The sequence below is a fragment of the Alternaria burnsii genome (assembly GCF_013036055.1).
Source record: "Alternaria burnsii strain CBS107.38 chromosome Unknown 746, whole genome shotgun sequence".
Lineage (NCBI taxonomy): Eukaryota > Fungi > Ascomycota > Dothideomycetes > Pleosporales > Pleosporaceae > Alternaria > Alternaria burnsii.
In genome coordinates this window covers 591,386-612,489 of record NW_024066109.1, presented here as the reverse complement: position 1 = coordinate 612,489, position 21,104 = coordinate 591,386, and the positions used below count along the sequence as shown (strand labels likewise).

Sequence of the window (21,104 nt, the reverse complement as noted above, 5' to 3'; positions counted from 1 at the left end):
CGCCTAGATTCATTGACTTTACGCTGCAATCGCAGACCAACGACAAAGACGTCCGGTAAATATCGGCAGGCAGTCGGATAGAATCCCGCCAATAATTGTGTCTCCAGCACTCATGGTACAGGACGGAGCCTATGACACTCACAAGACGCTGTACCGGATATGTGGGTCATGGGCTGATACGAGCTATGCGGCGTACGATCTTGCTGGTGTCAGAAGCATGTCCCAGTTCTACAGATTGCACAATTGTCCTCATCATCCATCCTGCTGTCGCAGCAGACACTTGGCAACCGGAAGCTCTCCAAACGCAGTCCATCACCTGGATAACATTGACTCTTTTTCTCACCGGTAACCTGGAGTGGGATATTATTTCTTTCTGGAATCAGCTAGGTGCAGACTTGGGTAGGGCTTAGACAGATGAAGCTCGTGTCGGCGCTATCCGATGTCCTTGGATCTTCGTACTACAACTTGCGCCTTGCCATATACCCGGTCTTACATGAAGACCAATCACGATGCCTCTAGCTTGTCACGATGACCTTATTTGGTTCGCGCATTGTGTACAGCCAAGCTGATCTGAAAGTCATCGCTTACAAGTACAGCCCCGCGGATGTAAAGTAAGCAACTGATCCTCAGACTCCGATAATATAAGACCACGCTTCGCTCACGTTCGCAAGTCTCGATCCGCATGGAAACCGCTACTGAGTCCGAGATCGCGGCTCAGTCAGTGGTGTTACTATAGGGTCTTCCTGCGTTACCACTGCTAATGCTCTTAGCTGCAAACTTGACCCAAATCGCGGTTGTGCAGGTGTGCTGACTGGTAGTCAACGGCCGCGAGACCTCAACCTTTGGCTCTTTCCAACTACCAAGCTCACCACATCTTTGATGTGACATTGAACGAGACCGATCAACGCAGCATCCGATTTCGAGATCCGAACATAGCGCGCGTCTCTTTTGTGAACAGAACGCATAGTCCAGACCACACCTGGCCCCAATATCACCCACATACCAGAAGCCTTCCAATCGCTAAAATGCTATAAAGCTTTGCAATGTGCTTCCACAGTCTCTTCTAAAGCACCTCATAGACGACCGTCAGCGAAACGCGCTGTTTACCTGGCACTTGATAACAGATGGACGCCACAACGACCCAGAATCCATCATCCCTCTCCGATGCACTGCCCTTCGATGACCTTCATAACGACAAGATCGATACAAGCTCTGAATCTTTCAAGTTCAGCCAAGGTCTTGCGGGCGTCAATCAGACCACGAACTACATGTTCGTCAGAATCCTCATTATAACTGCCCTGTTCCCGATCCTGATCGCTCTATCCTTTCGTGTTTTTGTTGCGGCGCGAAACGATCGCCGACGAATCTCAGCGATCGCTTCATGTAAAGGTCAAGAACTTTGGGCAAAGGATCGTTATGTGTACTGGGGAGCACTCAAGCGGCACTTGTTTTATGCGCCAGTCGGGCCTACGAAACGTCGGCAACAAGCGAAAGGCTCTACAGGTGGTACAACATCAGCCTCTTTACCCACTCGCGTCCATTTTTTGGTAATTGTCGTCTATATCCTCAGTAACATAGCGTATTGCTTGGTCGTCTCCGTACGTCCACGTCCCCAGATGGTGGCCGAGTTTCGCGGCCGGTGTGGAACTCTTGCGACATTCAACCTTTTATTGGCCGTTCTCCTTGCTCTTCGGAACAACCCTTTAATAAACCTCCTTCAAGTCAGCTACGATACTTTCAACCTTTTCCATCGATGGACGGCGCGACTTGTTGTAGTAGAGGCTACTGCTCATGCCGCCGCTTTCCTGTACAACACATATCGGGCGACTCACAATGGGAACAGTGGCTGGCATAGCGTGAGCTGGCTTCTAAAACGATCGCTGTCGTATCAGTGCGGTCTTGCAGCTTTTTTTGCCTTCTTGTTTCTCATTATACGTTCCATCGGCCCTATCAGACGCTCTTTTTACGAGACATTCCTCTCTTTACACCGCATCGGCCTCGCAGTCGCGGTATTCGGTGTTTACTTCCATTTGGCAAAGCATGCTCTGCCACAACTGCCCTGGGTCTACTTAGTCATCATTTTCCTATCACTAGAGCCCTCGATTCGCATCCTTCGCATACTACGTTACAATTTTTCATGGAAAGAGAAGAAGTGGACCCTTGTGGGCCTAGAAAGATTACCGGGTGAGGCAACGCGTGTCACCTTTACACTTCCCCACTCGTGGAACGCCAACCCTGGATCACACGTTCAGATCTACATGCCGAGAATAGCACTAATGGAGTCACACCCGTTCTCAGTGGCTTGGTCCCAATCACCCGGAGACGCGAATGCTTTGGCGGAAAAGGCACCCTTCAGCATCGATGACCTTGACTCAGAAGGCGGGCCTAGCACCGTTTCGTGTATTATTCGCTCACGCCAAGGAATGACGAGTTCTCTTTACAAGCTGGCGGTAAAACACCAAGACGCTCGGGTGCACCTGTGGGGAGCGATCGAGGGGCCATATGGTGGCTATCATTCGCTCGACTCGTATGGCACTGTTGTCCTCTTTGCTGGCGGAGTAGGAATCACACACCAGCTGTCTTTCGTCCGACATTTACTGAACGCGCACAACAGCAACATTGCCGCTACACAGAAGATTTCCCTGGTCTGGTGCATAACCAACCTCGATGCGTTGGAATGGGTGCGGTCATGGCTCGATGAGATCGCCGCTACACAGCACTTTCGCGAAGTTGTGAGCATACGGCTCTACGTTTCCAGGATGGTCTCCTTCGAGCTTGGAGGTCGGTCTATACCGGCGTACCTCGATGTGAGACTGCACCGGTGTGAGGTACAGAGTGTACTGGATGGAGAGGTACTTGCACAGATTGGTGCTATGGCGGTTTCCGTGTGTGGGCCAAGAGGCTTCAGTGACAGCGTTAGGGCAGCTGTCAGACGCAGGGTGAGCGTACGGAGCATTGACCTTTTTGAGGAGGCGCTCTCGTACTGACCGACACCTTCGGTGGGATGGTAATCTATCGCCATGGCAAATTCAACAAGGCACGTGTACTCGTAGACTATACTCGGCTCGTTTGCCCGAGTCGATCTAAACAAGGCACTACTACAGTACGACACCCTTGCGACGCTCCTTGGTCCAAGTGCTCGCAGTAACGCCAGAGTGGTACCACACCCGGCCGGGCCTAAGGCAAGTGTGTACCGTCGGAATATGACGCCACACAAGGTGAAGAGCCCAAGCTGGTACGCCCGTAGTGTCTTTCCGAGAGTTCACCCATGGCTGGCATGTCTCAGCTCGACTTTCGGTTGGAAACTTGGCCATTAAAATTAGGAGTCTATTCTAATACAGTACGTGAATGTTGAAGTGTCCTCGCTTCCGTTTGAACAAACAAACTACACTATGACAGAATCTTTTAAAACGAACTTTCACTCCATTTGTTTTGCCGCAAATCACTGAGAGTCCCTAGCACAAAGCGTATGGTTCAATAAGCAGAAACGAAGTAAGTATCAACATTTCTGAATCTAACTGGCGTCTGATTTGGAGCCTACCTAAACCCATAAAAAGAGGGCCCTGTATGTATCGTACTCCTCTAAGCCGTTATAAACGCCTCTGTTTCAGTGGAAATGTACTACGGAGCCTTTTTTCTAATGTTACACAGCAAACGCTCTCGCCTCTCCAAACCAAAGACATTATAATGTAGTACATATATCCATCAACTTGGTACTATTTCATAGAGAACTGGAAGATCCGGTAGCGTACGTCTTCGTGCATGTCTACCCTGTCGTGCAGGGTGTGATCCAGTCGTATCGGGTCGAAAAAGGCGATCTATTTTTGCTCTGAGTTCGAATTGAGTCGCAGTCTTCTTTTTAAATCACATAACCTTCTTTTTTGCTTGTCGGTCATTCACTCTTCAGTCTTTCGTTTTAATGGTATGTCACTAATTTCGCTCAATGATGATGGCCCATCACGATTCAGATTGCCATATACTTCTATTTATGTAGTGAACTTTTCTATTAAGTAATAATCTCCTGTAATTAGTGTTGAAGCGGTATGGGAATGCGACGCGCTCTGCAACGTGGTGAGAGTGCACGTCACTGCCCCAACTTTCCAGTGCTCCTTCCTCACCACCATCAGTACAAAATCATCTCTAATCTCATCACTGACTCACTCACCAACTCTCGCAAAAGCGTCAACTCTGCATGACCGGGCATTCCAATGCTGAAGGCACTGCTAGACTATCTTTTCCTATTACCAGTAGTAAAGTGGATTCTCTCTCACTTGCGCTTTACTACCAGCAACCACCTGAACTCCTTCAAATCTACGGCGAAACCAACGTCAACTCCGATTCTTACTTCAGCAAACAAACCGCTTAATTTACTCATTCTCTCCTCTTCAAACCATCCAACCAATCTTCATACGATGTCGGACCCCAACGCGACCGGCAATGGCCACGGCACGACCCAAGAAGCGTCCTTCTACCACAATTCCGTTGAGCTCGCCGATCTTGGTACCAAGCGCTTCGACCAAGATACCGCCGCAATTGGCGACCGCGACTTTGCCCTGCACGCCAACCGACCAGTCATCACCCGCGCCGGCCGTGCGCCCCGTGGTCTCGAAAGCCAACTTCATGCTTGGAACACGTTTCAGTACACCACTGACGAGGTAGACAGCCGCGAGGAGCTCAAGGGCGATTTACACGGCGGACAGCTGCATCGCGAGAATAGAGCTGCGGCAAATCCGCAGTGTATGGCGCCGATGGATTTTAGCGGTGGTAGGGGTAGAGGCTTTGAGAGAGGAGGTCGAGCTGGTGCTAGAGGTGGACGAGCGGGAGGCGCCGGACGAGGTGGCGTCAGGGATGACGGGCTGATGGAGGGACTATGTGCGGGTAGGAAGCCGGATTTCGATGCGCCGCCAATGGCTAAGGGTATGGCGGAGGAGATGGACAAGAGTATGTTTTGGGATGAACCTATCGTTTGAGCGGAGGCGGAGATGGGCTATTGCGGCTATACAAAACCATGGAACGTAAGGCTTGGTCATTCAAAGAAAGTACTGATTGCCATTGATATGGCCTCGCAGGCACACATCCTGCGTGTTATCTGTGAAATGAGAAATAATCTCATAGTATACAACGAACCCTTTTTCCGGTTTTCTCCGGCCTAAATGATGAAAAAAAAAATGTTCACTGACCTTCTTTGACTCTTCTTCAACTCTCAATGTCCACGCCTCGATACTAACATATAGTAGTTCTGACTCAACGCAACTACGTTGTAGTTTAGGATAAATACCTAGACTGTTCAAAATACTCTTCCGAGTATCAGAACCAAGCGTTGTAAATGGACCAAAGCCTCGAAAGGTCCTCGCGAGGATATGTCACTTGTCTAAGGACAATGCTTGTTCACAGGGTAAGTCAACTATTTTCTATGTAGCTTCCTAGCAACATCTTATAAACATTCCCGTTCTGCGGTTCAAAACCTGTTTCAAGATCCCTAGGTTTAATTATCCTATCGTAGGCCTTTTGGCTTTTCTACGGTGCACGGTACGATAGAACAGTTTTATAAGGGTAGAATAGAGATTCTGCCTAAGGTTCTGTAGGACAGCAATTAGTTTCTAGTGGTTTGGTACATAGTACTCATGGTTGTAATGATCTCGCAGGAACGACAGCTGTAGGGATGCAATGCAGGTGCCTCAAATAGGCTAGTGCCTAAGCAAACACTGCACGGGTGTGTTGTGTTATCGTTAAGATTGTTCTGCTTTTATGAGTTCTGGGGGATTATAAAGACGTTGTAATTTCTACCGTAACTCAGTCTTTCATTAATTTACCATATTTTTATTAGATCCTTACTACTATTTCGACTATCATGATGTTTATCATATCTTTACAATGGCATAATGTTACCATCGCCATACTAACCTTAGCCCTTTCCATGCTATGATGTTACTCTATCATCAATTTGAAAGATACCTAATTGACAAACATCAGTCACTGACCTTGTGCTCATCGCGAACCAAAGACGAAGATGTTTCTCAAGCTTCGACAAGGTACCTAGGTAGTTCCTACCAAAGCCTGAACTTATTAGAGACATTCATGCACTTGGCAGACCTTGCACAATCCTCAATCCTCGCTATCGTGCATACGGGTGACACTGCTTTCTTGTCGGAGGTGCTAGCCACCACGTTCTTCATCATCCAATCCAAAGATTTGGTCGAAGAGCCAATTGCCAAAGTATCAGCCATTGAGACACCGTGTCTTCGCTGCTTCGACTTACTAACAAATACACTCTTATGATAGAGCTTACTGTCAAATCCAAATAAATCCAGGATGGATTTGTAACGGAGGCAACGCAATAGCAAGGGCAGTTTGCTATGCAGTAGCTGGTGAGACGCACGATGCCGCATGTGACACCTGATAGTATGCTGCCCCCGGGCTGAGCAATGATTGAGGCGAGGAGCAGGAGAAAAGAGAAGAAAACAAGAATGCAGATGCATCATTACTTTGCGTCTGTTGTCCAGTGCGCTGTTGTTCGGCGAGACAGACATAAAAGTAGAGCAAGATGGAACATGAGTGGGGATAGATATTCTGCTACAATACAGGAGTGTTCACATGTTGTTATAGACAAGCAGATTGTCAGCTGATGATTCCAACCTGAGCCATGTTATGTGAGACGTGCTCCATACTCAAGCTACTCTGTCTTGCATTTCTTGTCCAGACACTCCCCCTCCACACTCAACATCAACACTCATTCTCCTCCGCGTCCCTCACGGCTCTTCTTCTAATTGGTCAGCACGGATTCAAGATGAGTCAGACTTCGCAACCTGACTGACAATTGACTCACCGCTCATGCGCCTCCACCTCCTTGCTGCCAGGGACAGTCGCACCACACATGGCTACTTGTCTGCTTGCAGGTTCCAGGGCAGCCTTGTACACAAGTGTTCCACGGGGCGACAGCACCGCATTCAACGACGACAGAAGGAGTGGCAGCAGCGAACGCGATCTTGATGAGGCCCAGTGTGGCGAGCATCATGGTTGCAAAACGGGCGTGCATGTTCGGCTAGAATGAGGTAAAGCTGAATGAGGCTTGCAGATATGTAGGATACCTCGGAGGATAATACAAGAAAAGTTGGGACGAAGAGGTAGATACAGGGAAGGAACTTGGTTCTTTATGTCTGGAGAGTTGAACAATAAGAAGCAAGGAGTCCATCCATTGCAACGGCGGAAACGGGCTGATATTGAGGCACAGTCACTTAGGCGGCGTAGTACGTCCATTGGAGATGAGATCTACCAAGGACAGAACATTGACATACGTAACTTGAATGCTTTTGGATTATTTGGATGTAACAGTGGCATGAAATTCCTGATCTGGGTGGTTGGAATCACCAGCGCCAAGGATAAGCTGACACATGCTGATGTGACAATACCACAATCTTCGCGTGTACCACTCAAACGGGAGATTTCTGAACTCGGTGAAAAAGATTCGCTCCCTTGCTGAACCTGGAGTGAAGTGATGGCAGCGGGCATGTAAAATGTGACGGCTGACGCATGGCGCTACTGTATACCAGTAAGAAATTCAGGAAATGCGGAGACGACATACCCGCCCCCTGAGGCTAGAACAACATCTTTGACGCTCAAGTCTTCTTGAAATGTCGGTGTATAAGCCCACACAAGCTCTCCCACAACACCTGATCCGTGCCTCTTAACCACTCAACGACTACCTCACGCGCCAACTCCACGACCCGGATACGAAATGCCAGCTCGATCTTTCGATCTTGCTTCATGTCAACGAGACCTTCTCTTTGCTTACGCTCGTATGCGCGGCGATATGAGCGACTCCACACGTTTTGACTTGCTTCGCCGATGCCAGTCGATGTAACAGCGTCCCACATCCAGGTTAGATCGAGCGATGAAAGCTGGGTGTTGATAGCGTCTTTTGCTGTCTGCGGCTCGACTGAAGGTGGTAGTGCGATGGGATAAGATGTCGGGAACGGCAGGAACTCATTAGCCATCTTTTCGATTCGTGCGTGGCTCTGAATGCGGTTAGCATATTCCACTGGTAGCTCAAACGTGTTAGATAGCACCTACATTTCGTGGCCTGAAGTCTCCAAAGCTCCACGCGACGATCCATCGCTTGGTGCTGGACCCAACATCGATATCACCGACCGCCCAATTTGTGATGCCGTGCTTCTTCAAGAGGTTGATGATGGTCTTTGCGCTTTCCATTTTGCCGAACATACTAGTATACCACTGCACCTTTTCTCTGAGGACAAGACTCTCATTGACAATCTTCGTCACGAAACCAAGATCACCACCGAAACATACCATTTCGTTCTCTGAGCCTGTACATACGGCGTTGGGCTTCCAGCTCTTTCCCTCACCCTTCAAGCTGGACTGCATATCGGACACATCGTTAAAGAAGGGTGGATTACAGATGGTAAAGTCGAGACGATCAACCCCGAGGGCTGCGAGAGGGATAAGAGGGTTTAGCTCCGTGGTCTGGAGTAACTTGGTACGCGTCATGAGATTGTTGAGAGCAAGGTTGCGGGCTGCGGAGTCAAAGCTCTTCTTGTCGATATCTGTAGCGCACATTGACCAGTTTGGACGTGATCTTAGGCACAGCAAGGTATATATAGCGGATGCTCCGGTACCAATGTCCAAGCCCTGAACCTGGCGACTTGAATCATATCTGCTGGAGTAGTCTGGCGATGTGGAGTCGATTAGACCTTGCAGCCAGGCCACATAGTTCCAGCGATTGGGGATTGGCGGACATAGGCGATCATCTGGCACGTCAAGTTCAAGACCGAAGTCTACTCTTAACATCGTTTTGGAGAGGGCCTGGGTAGTACTGGGATCTTGGAAATCTAGTTTACCCGACGTGCGCTGCCATAGTTGTTTGAAGTCTTTATCGCTCTTCGCGAGGGCCTTGAAGTCGACGGTGACGTATGGCGGGCGCTGTGCGAGGTTCGTGCCGTCTTCTGACATGACTACTGAATTGACTGGGGTGTCATGAATTGTCGTGCCGTGTTCTGGTGATGGAAACAGTGGATCCGCAAATTAGTGCAAAGCTGACGCTCGGGCCAGTCTACCTAATTGGCCGACAGGGTTGAGATGAGATGGAATAGGTAGGAGCGTAGGAAAGTGTACAATTGATATACAAAAAAATCGGAGATATAGCGTCGCCGCAGCTCCCGGTTACACCTACATTATGCTGTCTACCCAACGCCGAACCCATGTATGCGATCAGATTAAGAAAGGCCCATCGTACGCTCCATCCTCTTCCTGCAGGCGTACTTGTTCGAGCGACGGGACCGTGTTGGGCTTGTAGAAGCCCAGGAGCATCTCCATGTCTTCTTCGGTCATGGCGCAAAGGTCGTCGAGCGAATATTGTTCGCAAACTTTTGACATCCTGCAGATTCTGAGTCAGCTTGTGTTCTTCAAGATGCGATGGAGATGACGCACCACTGCATCCGCTTTGGACCCTCCTCGATGTTGGGAGCAACCTTTCGCAGCTTCCTTCGCAGCATGCCGACTCTTTGCACAGCGTTGCCGATGTTGTATGGGAGCCCGGCTGCTATCTGCCGCCTTACGATGTTGGCTAGCTTGGGGCCGTTGCCGTTTGTGCTGACCATGATCTGCAATGGCCCGTCGCGGTGGACGCTGCCAAAGTAGAAGTCGCACTCGGGCGGCACGTCGGCAATGTTGGCTGCTATCCGCCTCTCCTTGCACAGCTTGTATATCTGCGACGAGGCTTCCGGGTCGTCGACGGCCGTCAGGACCATGTCGACGCCATCGAGATCCTGGGGCTCGAACTTGCGGTCGACATAGTCGACTTGGCCCTGTTCGATTCGGTAGGCGACTTCTTCGTTGAGGCCGTCGCGCGGAGAGACGACGGTGATTTTGGCGTCGGCATTGAGCACGTTGACGATGCGACCAGCGGCGACCTAGACTTTTGTCAACCGTCAATACTTTGTAGGGAGCCATGAGGCCTGTGACATACCTCGCCGCCGCCGACTACCAGGACGCGTTTATTGCGGATCTGCCATGCCAAAATCAACGAGCCGCCGCCTTGGATCTCTGGGTAGGGTCCTTTCATGGTGCGGAGAGTGTTGCGGAGAAGGAGGAGGCAGGCCGGAGATAGCCATGTCGACTGTTCCGCGTCATTGCCAAGGCCGTGCAGAAAGAGGACGCGCCGGGCTGGCCTGTATATAGAGTTTTTCTCATCGCATGTGATTACTCGTCAGAGTCTAATCACGCAATGCCTCCTACCCTGCCGGCCACTAGCAATGTCTCCATTGTGCGACTGCGACGACGGAACGGACATGCATCCTTAGCGTGTCCTGTAACGGCGCGCCCAAGACCCACGCCTCTAGCCTACCCATCCTGGCCCATGTACTTTCACGACTCCACAAGACACTCCCGAATATGACCTCCCGCAGGTCTCTGGGCGGCGGTCGCGTACTGGGGAGCGGGAGGAACCTGTCGCCCGCTGCGCCACTTCCGCAGCCAGCAGCAACTGCACCTGCCCATCGCCGCAATGCGAGCCTGCTATCGCCCTCGGAGAGCTCGGTGTCGCTGAGCTCGCAGACGTCCATCAGCCCAGCCAGCACCCATGAGACCCGGGAGGACATCAGCAGCAAGGTGCTGGTTGGGCCGACTGAAAATGCGGCGGCGAGCGCGTCCAGTAGACTCGTGTGCCCGATATGTAATGAGGAAATGGTGGGTTCATGGCACCTGCCGAGTATGTACAGTGATTCTGACGTAGCAGGTAACATTACTCCAACTCAACCGGTACCACTCCCTCACACCAGCCCAACATGCTATTCCTGACTAGTGTTATTAGACATCTCGACGACAACCACCAGAACCTGGTAGTCGAGGAGCAGGATGAGGTCAAGAACTGGTTCGAGGCGCAGATGCACAAGGCGAAGAAGTTCCAGCCCCTCGCCGTCTTGAACCAGAAGCTCAAAGGACTCGACGTCTTCGAATCCAACGATGCCCCTATGCCCCCTCCAATCTCCCACTCTGCCAGCAGCTCGACCGCCCACGCTGCCTACGAACCCGCACCCGTGCGCCGAGACCCGGAGGAGGAAGTCACGCGAGCACATTGGCAGAGGCCGGGATACCGCGATGTGTGTTCAGATCCCGTCTGCGCAAGACCCATCACCGCATCACAAATGGCACTGGGTGGGAATCAGCCAGCAGTGAACTGCAGGCAGTGTGGAAGGCTGTTCTGCGAGGAACACACCATGTACCAGATGAAGCTGTCGCGGCAGGCTAAGCATGACCCTGTCAGAGGCATCTGGTGCCGGGTGTGTGAGACATGCTACAAGTCAAGAGACGGCTACAACGACCACCACGGTGTCGAGCGCGACCACTTCGACGACTTCACCAACATCAGACGGAAACGGGTGGACAGGGAGCGCATGGAGGTTAGCAGGCTTGAGAAGCGCCTTACAAAATTGACGCAGCTCCTCGCAGACCCACCACCGATAGAGGAAACACCGACTACCGGGGGCTGGTTCTCCTCACTGGCGGGCGTCAAGAACCAACGGAAAGCTCTGGAGCAATCCATCATCACTTGGGAGGAAGATGCCAAAGTGTCCAACTGCCCCTTCTGTCAACAGGAATTTGCGACATATACCTTCAGGAGATCCCATTGTCGCTTGTGCGGGCGCGTAGTATGCAGCGATCCGAAGACTGGCTGCTCCTCGGAGGTAGGCCTTAATGTCGACGCCAGTGCGCAAAAGACCGAGAAGGATGCTACTCAGATGAGCATCGACGTGCGAATGTGCAAAGATTGCCAGCACACGTTGTTCGCTAGAGGCGACTTTGAACGCGAACTAGCCGACAAGCCCAAGGACCAGCGCGCCTACGAGAACCTTGCTCAGTTTGAAAGAGGCATTCGACTACTTCTTCCACGCTTCCACAAGCTATTGCAAGCGCTGCAGGATCCAGACAAGTCGCCTACGCCGCAGCAGTTGACCGACGCAACCAAGGTACGGAAGCGTTTGATGGATGGCTTCGCACAATTCGATGTGGCTGCGAAACGAATACGAGACCTACCTACAGACTCGCCGACACAACAGAAGCTACAGCGAGCAGTATACCAGCAAGCTTACAGCTTTCTAAGCTTACACATGTTGCCCTTACGGTCGTTACCGAAGATCCTAAAGCATGCTGCCCCGCAAGGCCGATCGAACGGAGGCAGTGCTCTCGCCTCTATCAAGTACAACGACCGCTCCGCCGGCAGTGTCGTGAGCAGTAGCGAGGTTTCCGCAATGGAATCGGAAGAGAAGGAGCTGAGAGAACGACTGATTGTGCTTGAGGAACAGAAGTTTATGGTGTCAGAGATGGTTGCCGACGCTACCAAACACCGAAGATTTGACGAAGTTTCCAGTCTGGCGCAGAACCTGGAAGACTTGAATAAAGAGATTGACCAGATCAACGGCCAACTTGGACAATTGGACTTTGCAAGTGCGTACAATGGAGGGATGGCTAGTCCACAGCCTGGGTGAAAAGCTCCAGGGATGTAGTCTTCCAGAACCTTGACTGGCCCTATTACAGGGCATGGTCACAATATCGATTTTTCATGGCGCCGCTACGGACCTATGAACTCCACAGGCGATAAACGCAGGAGCCACCCCACTGGGACAAGAGCCTGTCGTTATGACCTACCGTGGGTCACTATTCCAACGACCTGCATGCATACCTCAGATGTTGTGCACGCCCCAGGCGATGGCCTCCAGGCCGGTAAAAGGGGTGACAGGTTCTCAAAGGAGAACGGCGTTGTAGGGATTCGGGCGGGACACGTCGGGCCTTTTGTGAGCACCACGTCTCACATTATATCCATAATGGTATATGTAGCAGAAGAATGAAAGGGCTACCACCTGCGCACCTATGATTCCTCGCAATAAGAGTTACAAAATATTGCAATTTCCCATATTCTCGATGCTGTAATTTTTTCGATGATGCTCCAGCCTACCCAATCACAATACCACGCGTCGCCTCCGTCTGTCATCTAGCATCCAACTAGCCTCGACCACAACCATTTACTTCCGACGTCACATACCACCAACGTCACTACAATCACGAACCTCGTCGTCATCCCGTCATTTTCATCCACATTCCCAATCCAGTAACTCTCCAAACAAAGTGTTGAAAACGGTGCCAACTTTTGCTAGCCCAACTGTTGCAACTCGACTCGCCACTGCCAACTTTGCCCACCTACTTTCGGCACGTCATTGCTCGATTAGGATATGTACGGGCCGTGCGCGGACCCGATTCGGGTAATTCGGCTCCACAAGGGAATGTATTGGGAAGGGATGGAATGGTACTAACAAGTTTTGGGATGTGTGGGCGCGATGGCCGGGAAGGAGTTGTTGTAGGGCTGAATTGTGGGGATCGGGGGAATGGTAGTGGGTGAAAGTCCGAAAATTGGCCGGCATCGAATCTCGCTGGCCTCTCAAGTGGTGACTGCATTCTTGTTGCCTTTGGCAACTCGGACTCGCAAGTGGTTTTTTACATCCAAGCCGGAAACGCGCAGAGCGACCAAGGTATGAGTGGGCTAAGCAAAAAAAAGTTATTGTAGTCTACGCTAGCAACGCGCCTTGTTCGTGGCCGAAGACAACACTCGCATTCTTCTCAGATGCATCGAAATTTGATGACTAGGGAAGCAACGAATCGCAAGTGAACTCCTGGAAGATAATTTCGAGAAAACACGGTTGATTTAGTCTGTCATTCAAGGCTTCTGGGGTTACAGATGACCTCAGAAATGAGATTTCATGTTTTCATTTCCAGTCAGCATAGTGCTCTTGTCCGCACTCGATGCGCATTTAATCTCCACCATCGGCTACGCTGCTGTGCCCGGCTTCGCCCATCTCAGCTCGATCATCACTCGTCGTTCTCCGGCGAACACCCGTACTGACCGAGTGACCGGGCTTCGGATGCTCGTTGTGTTCGACCAACGGGAAATGCAGACCAGGCTTGGTCGCCAACGCGTCCCTAATCTCATCCACACTCTTCGCCGCCCATTCTGCACTACCCACGTTACTCAACGGATAGAGAAGCTGGTTGTCCGGGTGCATGACCACTTGCTCGATGCTTGGCGCTGCTTTACTCATGATGATATCCACGTCCTTCCTGATCTGCAGGCAGAATGCGTCTAGCGGCAAGTCATTCACATCAGTACCAAAGGGATTTTCAATCTCGCGACCGATGAGCGCGATGCCCAGGATAATGTAGGCAGCAAAGACGCTTGCGGGGATTGTGATGTATCCCAAGAGCTTGTATAGTTGGAAGGGCAGGAGAAGGATATACACCCAAGTCTAAAAGTAAGCGTATAAAGTTAGTATATGCCTCATATGTAGCCCGTACAGAGACACTTACGATTTGACTGATGGCAATGCTATACGCCAAGGGGAGCGGAGTGGAAAGGATCCGCTCAGTCCCCGCAAGCACATCATTGAAGCTTGTGAGCGCGTTGAGAGATTGCGTTTGGTAGATGGAAACTTTGAAGGTGCCGTTTTCGTAGATCGACTTCATGTAGACACTCAGGTGGTTGAGGATCTCCAGAGGAAGGTTGCCGAGTGGCACACGCGAGCGCTTCAGCAATTTGCGTGGGTTTGATTCGGCCATGGGTAGCCCGAGGAACTGTCCTGCCGTCTTGAATATACCTGGCTTATTGGCTTCTGGCTGATCAGCATCGCGTGCAAAGGTGTCCAAGTGGCCGACGAGGTGCTTTAGGTCATCGTAATGGACGCCAGGCTCGAACCGGAGCTTGTGCTTGAGTGCGACTGCATAGGCGGCGATCAAGTTGAGACAATTGATCTTGGCGAGAAGATCTTGTTTGCCGAGCTCAGCGTCTTTTTCATGTCGTTCATCGACGTGAACCCAGATAAGGCGAGCAAGATTCTGGGACTGGAAAGCGAGTTGTGCCCAGTATTTACGGCCGTCATTGTATCGCTCGTAGGCAGTGGAGCTTCTGAAGCTTAGTGCCAGACCGACGACAAAACCAAGAACCGTAAGCAGGAGCTGGTTTACACTAACTGGAGGCTATCAATACATGATCCATGCTAGGAGAGTAGGTGTAACGCATACGGTCGTGAACAAACTTCGATATAAGCGTAATCATGGTTGCCCAGCCAGCTACAAATAGCAGAGGCAGCACCATTTCTGGTGTAACACTGCCGTGGACGCGGAGGAAGACAGGCCATTTCGAATGGTGATCGAGGTCGCGCGGTCCAATCTGATTTCTGTTAGTGACTATTCAAGTAGTCACCAATAAAGACATACAAAATAATCATCAAAGTCCTTGTCACTGTCTTGCTTTTTTAGTGGCGGCCTGGTCGATGCACCATTCGTGCCGTTCGACACGTTTGCCGTGCTTTGCATCTTCTCCGCCATCACGAGATATCGTCGCCTGTGAAAAAGATAGAAATGAAGGTCGAGTTCAACGATTTTTCGCGTTCAAGGTTGCGACACGCGAGCACTTCATAACGTGTCGCGTGCCCCTATCCCTGACCGTTTCTCCTGCATTCCACCAACCTATCAAAGTCTGGAATCTAGGTCTGGCGTTTACAATCTCTGGGTGGCGCCGTCCGTCAGTTATGGCGATGCTGTAAATGGCAAGGCTAAAATACGTGACTCCAATCGAACGCGCTCACGTAGCGGGAATGGTGAAGCATAGCCTCTATTAAGATGCCTCCCGTCTTGGCAGGGTCTCTCTGCGGGCTTACTCTCTATGCGATGCGGGATGGAGATGAGTAGCTGAGCCGTGATTGCTTCTGCCTCGGCGAGTTGTTGTTCTTGCCGTACGAACGAGACCTCTGTGCGACTTAGTCCAGCATGTACCGAATCCTGCCAAATGCGGCACCACGATGTGTAAAAGCTGCCAAATCTGCCTGGATGCCTGTGCGTAGTTCACAAATGGTGGTTTTAGATAGGTGTCGGTGACCAGATAATCAGCGCATAGATCGGATCGTCGACTAGGACAAACCGTAATTCGCCTGCGATTCAAGCTTCAGATGTATGGATCAGGGACAAGGCCCAGAACAGGTCAAGCTTCAGCTGTGCGAAAAGGTCGAGATCTTGTTCTACGACTTGGCAACATTGGCACTGGCTCAGCTAGCAGACACCGCCACAATCACAACTCATTGGTTGTCGGTTCCAGCCACTGTGGCCGTGTACTCCACGGGCTTGGCATGAGACGGACGCGGACGATCAGGGCTGAATGTGTGGGGTTGGAAGATGCGCTCATCTTGGGGTAGGGATCGTCGATGAACGTCAATATCGGATATCACGGCTAGCATCCTATATGCAATACCGATCTTCTGATGTTTACCAGGGTAGTGTGATGTGAAAGATCATTTGGGTTGGATCTTCGATAATAAGGGTTGACGGTATGATAAAGGTTGCCAATAGGGAAACCTCATTCATCATCCATATATAGCTTCATGGACGTTCGTAGATTTTAGCCAGTTCTTGTCTCTCCTTAGCCTACTTTTATATCAACTTGATTCATTTTGGTCACCTAACCGCTTGTTTCCATCCTTCCTCTTCTCGCCTGATCTCCACTTACTCAACCACCACTTGTCTTTCTTCGCCTCGAATTTATGTTGACGTTCCTTGATCTCTGCTATCCGACTCGTTATTTCTCTGCCCTTCTCGCCTAGGCATTTCGCTCTGGCCAGAAAAGCCTCGCCTTTTGAGGGCACTGGTGCTGGCGTTGTGTTCGGAGCAGACACTGCAGGAAAGACGGTTGGGGTCGGCATTGTTTGTGGAGGCAAATTCGCTTCTCCCTCTGGTTGTTCCGGTTGTGCCCACGGATTGAGAGCTGGGAAGGGCTCTAGTACCGCGTCTGCTTGTGGTTCCGGAAATCGAGGTTCAGGACTACTTTGAGCACCCCATTGCCTGTCAGACGAGTCTGACCTCAAGCCAGGTTCTGACTTCTGACCGCTCCGAACATTGTCGACTCTGTTGATATGAGAGGCGGGTTCGATGGAGGCGTAAACGGCTCTTCCAATGGAAGCATGCTCGGAATCCGAGAGGGAAGAGAGACTGGTCGTGGCGGAGTGGGAAGATGGAGCCGGTGGTTCGACCCGAGGCGGATCACGACCTTTATTCTGGGTGTCGTGGTTGGAGCGTGGGTGATGAGCTGGTACCAGAAAAGATGGTGTTGAGGCCGTGAAACGGTTGCGAAGGGAGATGGGGGATTGGTTATCCTTCTGATTGTGTGTTCGACTTTCTGCATCGTAGCTGGTACTACCAGGACGAGAATAATCCTGTATTTTTTGGAGGATGATGGGATCTTGTAGGCTGACTTGCGCGTACTCCCGAAGTACGGAGTCCTGGTCTGATTGTAGCTCAATGAGCAAGTCCCGGCGTGAACGGCGATCTTGAAACGAAGCTGCATTACCACTTTCGTGATGGGACTTCAACATCGAATGAGAAGGCGATGGAGCGGCGGATCGATGTAGACTCCTTGACTCTTCCTCCAGACACTGTCCATCGTCACGCTGAGCAAGTTCGTGACGTAGCGTTAGATCCTTTCCATTTCCGCGGCGTCTCCTATCAAGCGTATCCAGCTGTCTAGACCGTTCTTTTGGCGAAGCTGGCGGTGTCATGGGGGTTCCAACATGACGGGCTGTAAAACCGCTTCGTTTCTCATTAGGTATCTCATTCTCGATCATCAGTATGCTTTCTGATCGATTTGAATCTCCAGCCAATGATGTCGCCTCTGCATGCCATGTCTCTTTACCCTCCGTCTTCCTTCCATGCGCCATCAATATGGCATATTTCATGAGCGACGCTGCGCTATGTGGGTCTGCGTTTGTTACAGTAATTCGCACATTGCGTGTTTTGCAGCTTATTTTGGAACCTGCACTGACTTCCTTCTTGCGCTCGCCGGTGTCCTTGCAGGCCAGTGAGCCTAGGGAGCTCTTCCGAGTCGGAATAGAAGGAGGCGCCTTGACGGAACAAGAGGACTGTGCCTTCTCGGCCATATGCTCAAGCCGTTTATGGTCGAGTTGAAGCCTTTCGTTTTCGACGCGAATGCGCTCGCAGCGTGCTTGTCTATCAGTCTCATATCCCTCTTCGTCGTTTGATACCCTTTGCAGAGGTTCTGAATTCGACGATGCGCTGTGTATAATCACCCTGCTTTGGGGGATGTAACCGCAAGCAAGCCATTCGCCCTTCTCTCCCAGATTGACGTCCATCGAAAGCACTTTTTTCACCTCCTCGAGGCAAAACCACAACACCTCTTTGTGGTGACCTTCTTCCGTCTCTCGGATGTCTTCCTCAAACCAGACCGGGATGTGCACACCATTTCCCATACTCATCCAGGCAGGTACCATCCCGCTTGTATCTACGTCTACTACGATAGCTTCACACGAAGGGGTTTCTTCTCTAACTTTCACAATATGAGGGCGCTTTCTTGAGGCGGTTTTTTTGCTCTCGTATAGAGAGATAAACCTGGATGCAACGTTTTGCTGGAAGTGTGCTTCGATTGTCGACCTGTTGAGCGCATCGTAGTTGAACTGCTGCAATGAAGATATGTCGTGCACGTTTGGTCGAGCGACGAAGATATGGAGGTGGTTGGGGATGGTGTAACGATTCTTAAGGAGAGCGGCCTGATCTGATCGCGGTTGTTGAACAGACCTGCGCATTATTAGTCACGATGTCAACATGTGAAAATATCTCTCTGTATCTTCCAAAATTTTCTTGTGAATTTGATGTGTCCCAAAGGTCTTTTCGGCGTTTCACATTTTCAACGTGAATTCAAAATGTGGTGAACATTTTGCGAGTACGTTGAGGCAAGAAAGATTTGGAAAAATAAGGTGGTGGTACAGTCAGATTTGATGACTTACAGAGACATGATGGACAATGATGACAATGAATGCAAGGAGGCTGTAGTGTCGACTTGAGATATGCAGGCGAGCTGAAAATATGGAGATGTGATATACTAGGTGTGGCCGTATCTACCATGGTTCTGTGCTCGGTTGTGAATAGTGGCCACCTTGGACCCTATAGTATGAGATTAGGGGTCTGTAATCGAGTGGTATGAAGTGGATCACCTCGCAAACTCATACGCCGCGCAATATACGAACATCATGACCTTTTGGAGAGAAGAAAATTCCTGTTAGTAAAAGTTGATAGAATGTAATAGGATAAATACATGCCGCTCTAGATGCGACGGTCAATAGTCCTAGATCGTATAGTTAGCTGCTAAAGCTGAGCACTAAAATTACAATGTCAGTTCATGGTTTTCAGCCAGCCCGGATAATTCAGCTTACATGCACTCTGCTTCGTCTGTAGAACCACCTACCAGATTCTCGTCCAAAGCTTCGACATCAGCCAGCGCCAGCGCGCGCTGCCACTCGTCTGCTCTAAGCTGCTGCTGCCTCATGTTTTCCATCAAAGGAGAGTCAAGCTTAGTGGTTCTTTCATGAGAAGTCCATTCCGCGTCGGTAACTTTCCTAGCGCTTGATGTGCTGTGCCCAGCGAGATATGCGTTGAAGCCGCTGCCGTCTTTGACGCAGACTTGGAGTAGTCCAGATATGAAGATCTCCGCTATACTCGCCTGTTCTTGTCGGAAAATAAGGTAGATGATGAACTGGTGCATGGTAAAATGCTGTGCAAATATCCCGACGTCGTAGAGATGTTTACAGATGTCCTCGACGAGATTCATGACATAATTTGATGATTGGCGTGCACGGTGCTTTGCTACACGCTCAGGTGAGTTTATCGAATACCCGCATTCACTGGGAGGATACTGGAGGGGTGTGTCGCGTAATGATGGTGGTGTTTCGTCACAACGTTTCCGGATGCCCTGGCAGAAGAGCTCTAGAGTTTCGACACGCTTCTCTGAGCGACTTCTTCTTTGAAGATACTTACGATAGCCCTTTGCAGACTGGTGTTGTGCTACTGATGGGCGAGAGATCTTATCTATGTGCCATGCATGTTCCGAGGCTTTACCTTGAGATAAGTAGTCGTCCACAAAGTCGCAGATGATGAGAAGTTAATTAGGCGTTGGCGCATTACCGTCGCGGTCAGCTAACAGATGTATGTATATGGATGGTTGCTTCCACGCTCTTTCCCAAATCGCAACATGTTCTTGTTGCAGGCTAGGATCAACCTGCATCCCGCGCACAAGGTCGCCTTTGACTGCCGATGCTAGGACCGAGGGTGCAGAAGCCAGGATCTGGAGGCATTCGCGTTTGTGCGTCACCCGGTCTGTTGCGTTGATGACAGTACTCTTCTCATATTTGGGCATTTCGGCATCGAGTACTTCGGAAATGAGAGATTCGTAGTGCTTTTCGCTAAGTAGACCCGCCCATCTTGCGCGTCGTCCGTCGAGCGACTTTGTCGTTGACTCTAGTCCGCTTTGGTGTCGAGTAGCTGAGTCAGAAGTGTAGCTTTGAGCCCTTGTAGTAACCATAGATGGAAAAGCTGCGTTCGAAAAGCGAGCGAGAAAACCTGAGCGAAGGGCTGAGCGACAAAAAGACGGCAGTCTTCTGAACATAGGATACTGGTAGGGGGTAAGGATTGGGTGTGGACCAGGAGTCGAGCGTCGATTGTTGAGTTTTGGTAGCTTGCAAGCTTCACGAATCGACATTGAAGTAGTAGTCACATAAGCTGTGCCTTCCATCCTCTTTGTGAGTCTTGAATGAAGGCATGCACGACAGGCAGACGTGAAGCTGCGGTAGAAGGAGCGAATAAGCATACTGAATTCTAAGTTAGGTTCAAGACAACGTTAGCAAAGAAAGATGAATTAACGCGTAGCAGGCTTGGATGTGCTTTTCTATTGCGATTCTCTGCTCGCATGGTGTTACAGAGCTCTTTGTTGAATGATCTGGTGTTTACGCTATCGGAATGGTTCCAACGCTCTGAAACCACTTTGTTGTGTCTCGAGGTCTGGTCTCGCAGAGCTGTCGTGCCTTGATCCAATGCTGGCTGCTCTCTGTTCGTTTGCCATGTGTTAGACATAGTCGACCAGTTGGGCTGTGGGAAGTTCAGGTCGGAGATTTGTTATCGTGAAGGTACCATGTCGCGTCAGGGACGCGTTAATCGATACCAGGACGTCGTTGCCAACGGTGTGAAGCAAGCGACAGAGTGAGTTGCAG

The 21,104-nt window shown here is 50.6% G+C and overlaps 6 protein-coding genes across 6 annotated transcripts; 3 read left to right on the top strand and 3 right to left on the bottom strand.

The window, feature by feature from the left end:
• Positions 1–1,124: 1,124 nt before the first annotated feature.
• Positions 1,125–2,987, top strand: GT037_002765 (ferric reductase; the record flags this gene model as incomplete). Its single annotated transcript, XM_038927812.1, has 1 exon — positions 1,125–2,987. One exon carries the CDS (start codon positions 1,125–1,127, stop codon positions 2,985–2,987), a length of 1,863 nt encoding a protein of 620 aa, XP_038789090.1.
• Positions 2,988–4,412: 1,425 nt separating this feature from the next.
• Positions 4,413–4,970, top strand: GT037_002764 (uncharacterized protein; the record flags this gene model as incomplete). The annotated part of the gene is made up of 1 exon (XM_038927811.1): positions 4,413–4,970. The coding sequence occupies one exon, from the start codon at positions 4,413–4,415 to the stop codon at positions 4,968–4,970; it is 558 nt and encodes a 185-aa protein (XP_038789089.1).
• Positions 4,971–7,616: 2,646 nt separating this feature from the next.
• On the bottom strand, positions 7,617–10,078 carry GT037_002763 (siroheme synthase; the record flags this gene model as incomplete). Its single annotated transcript, XM_038927810.1, has 6 exons — positions 7,617–8,015; positions 8,071–8,981; positions 9,184–9,197; positions 9,251–9,391; positions 9,445–9,926; positions 9,983–10,078. 6 exons carry the CDS (start codon positions 10,076–10,078, stop codon positions 7,617–7,619), a joined length of 2,043 nt encoding a protein of 680 aa, XP_038789088.1.
• Positions 10,079–10,407: 329 nt separating this feature from the next.
• GT037_002762 (vacuolar segregation protein pep7) lies at positions 10,408–12,500 on the top strand (the record flags this gene model as incomplete). Its single annotated transcript, XM_038927809.1, has 3 exons — positions 10,408–10,701; positions 10,751–10,773; positions 10,826–12,500. 3 exons carry the CDS (start codon positions 10,408–10,410, stop codon positions 12,498–12,500), a joined length of 1,992 nt encoding a protein of 663 aa, XP_038789087.1.
• A 1,317-nt stretch (positions 12,501–13,817) lies between these two features.
• On the bottom strand, positions 13,818–15,387 carry GT037_002761 (uncharacterized protein; the record flags this gene model as incomplete). The annotated part of the gene is made up of 4 exons (XM_038927808.1): positions 13,818–14,309; positions 14,371–15,029; positions 15,082–15,229; positions 15,277–15,387. 4 exons carry the CDS (start codon positions 15,385–15,387, stop codon positions 13,818–13,820), a joined length of 1,410 nt encoding a protein of 469 aa, XP_038789086.1.
• Positions 15,388–16,490: 1,103 nt separating this feature from the next.
• GT037_002760 (uncharacterized protein) lies at positions 16,491–20,419 on the bottom strand (the record flags this gene model as incomplete). The annotated part of the gene is made up of 3 exons (XM_038927807.1): positions 16,491–18,639; positions 19,275–19,956; positions 20,023–20,419. The coding sequence occupies 3 exons, from the start codon at positions 20,417–20,419 to the stop codon at positions 16,491–16,493; spliced, it is 3,228 nt and encodes a 1,075-aa protein (XP_038789085.1).
• Positions 20,420–21,104: the final 685 nt, after the last annotated feature.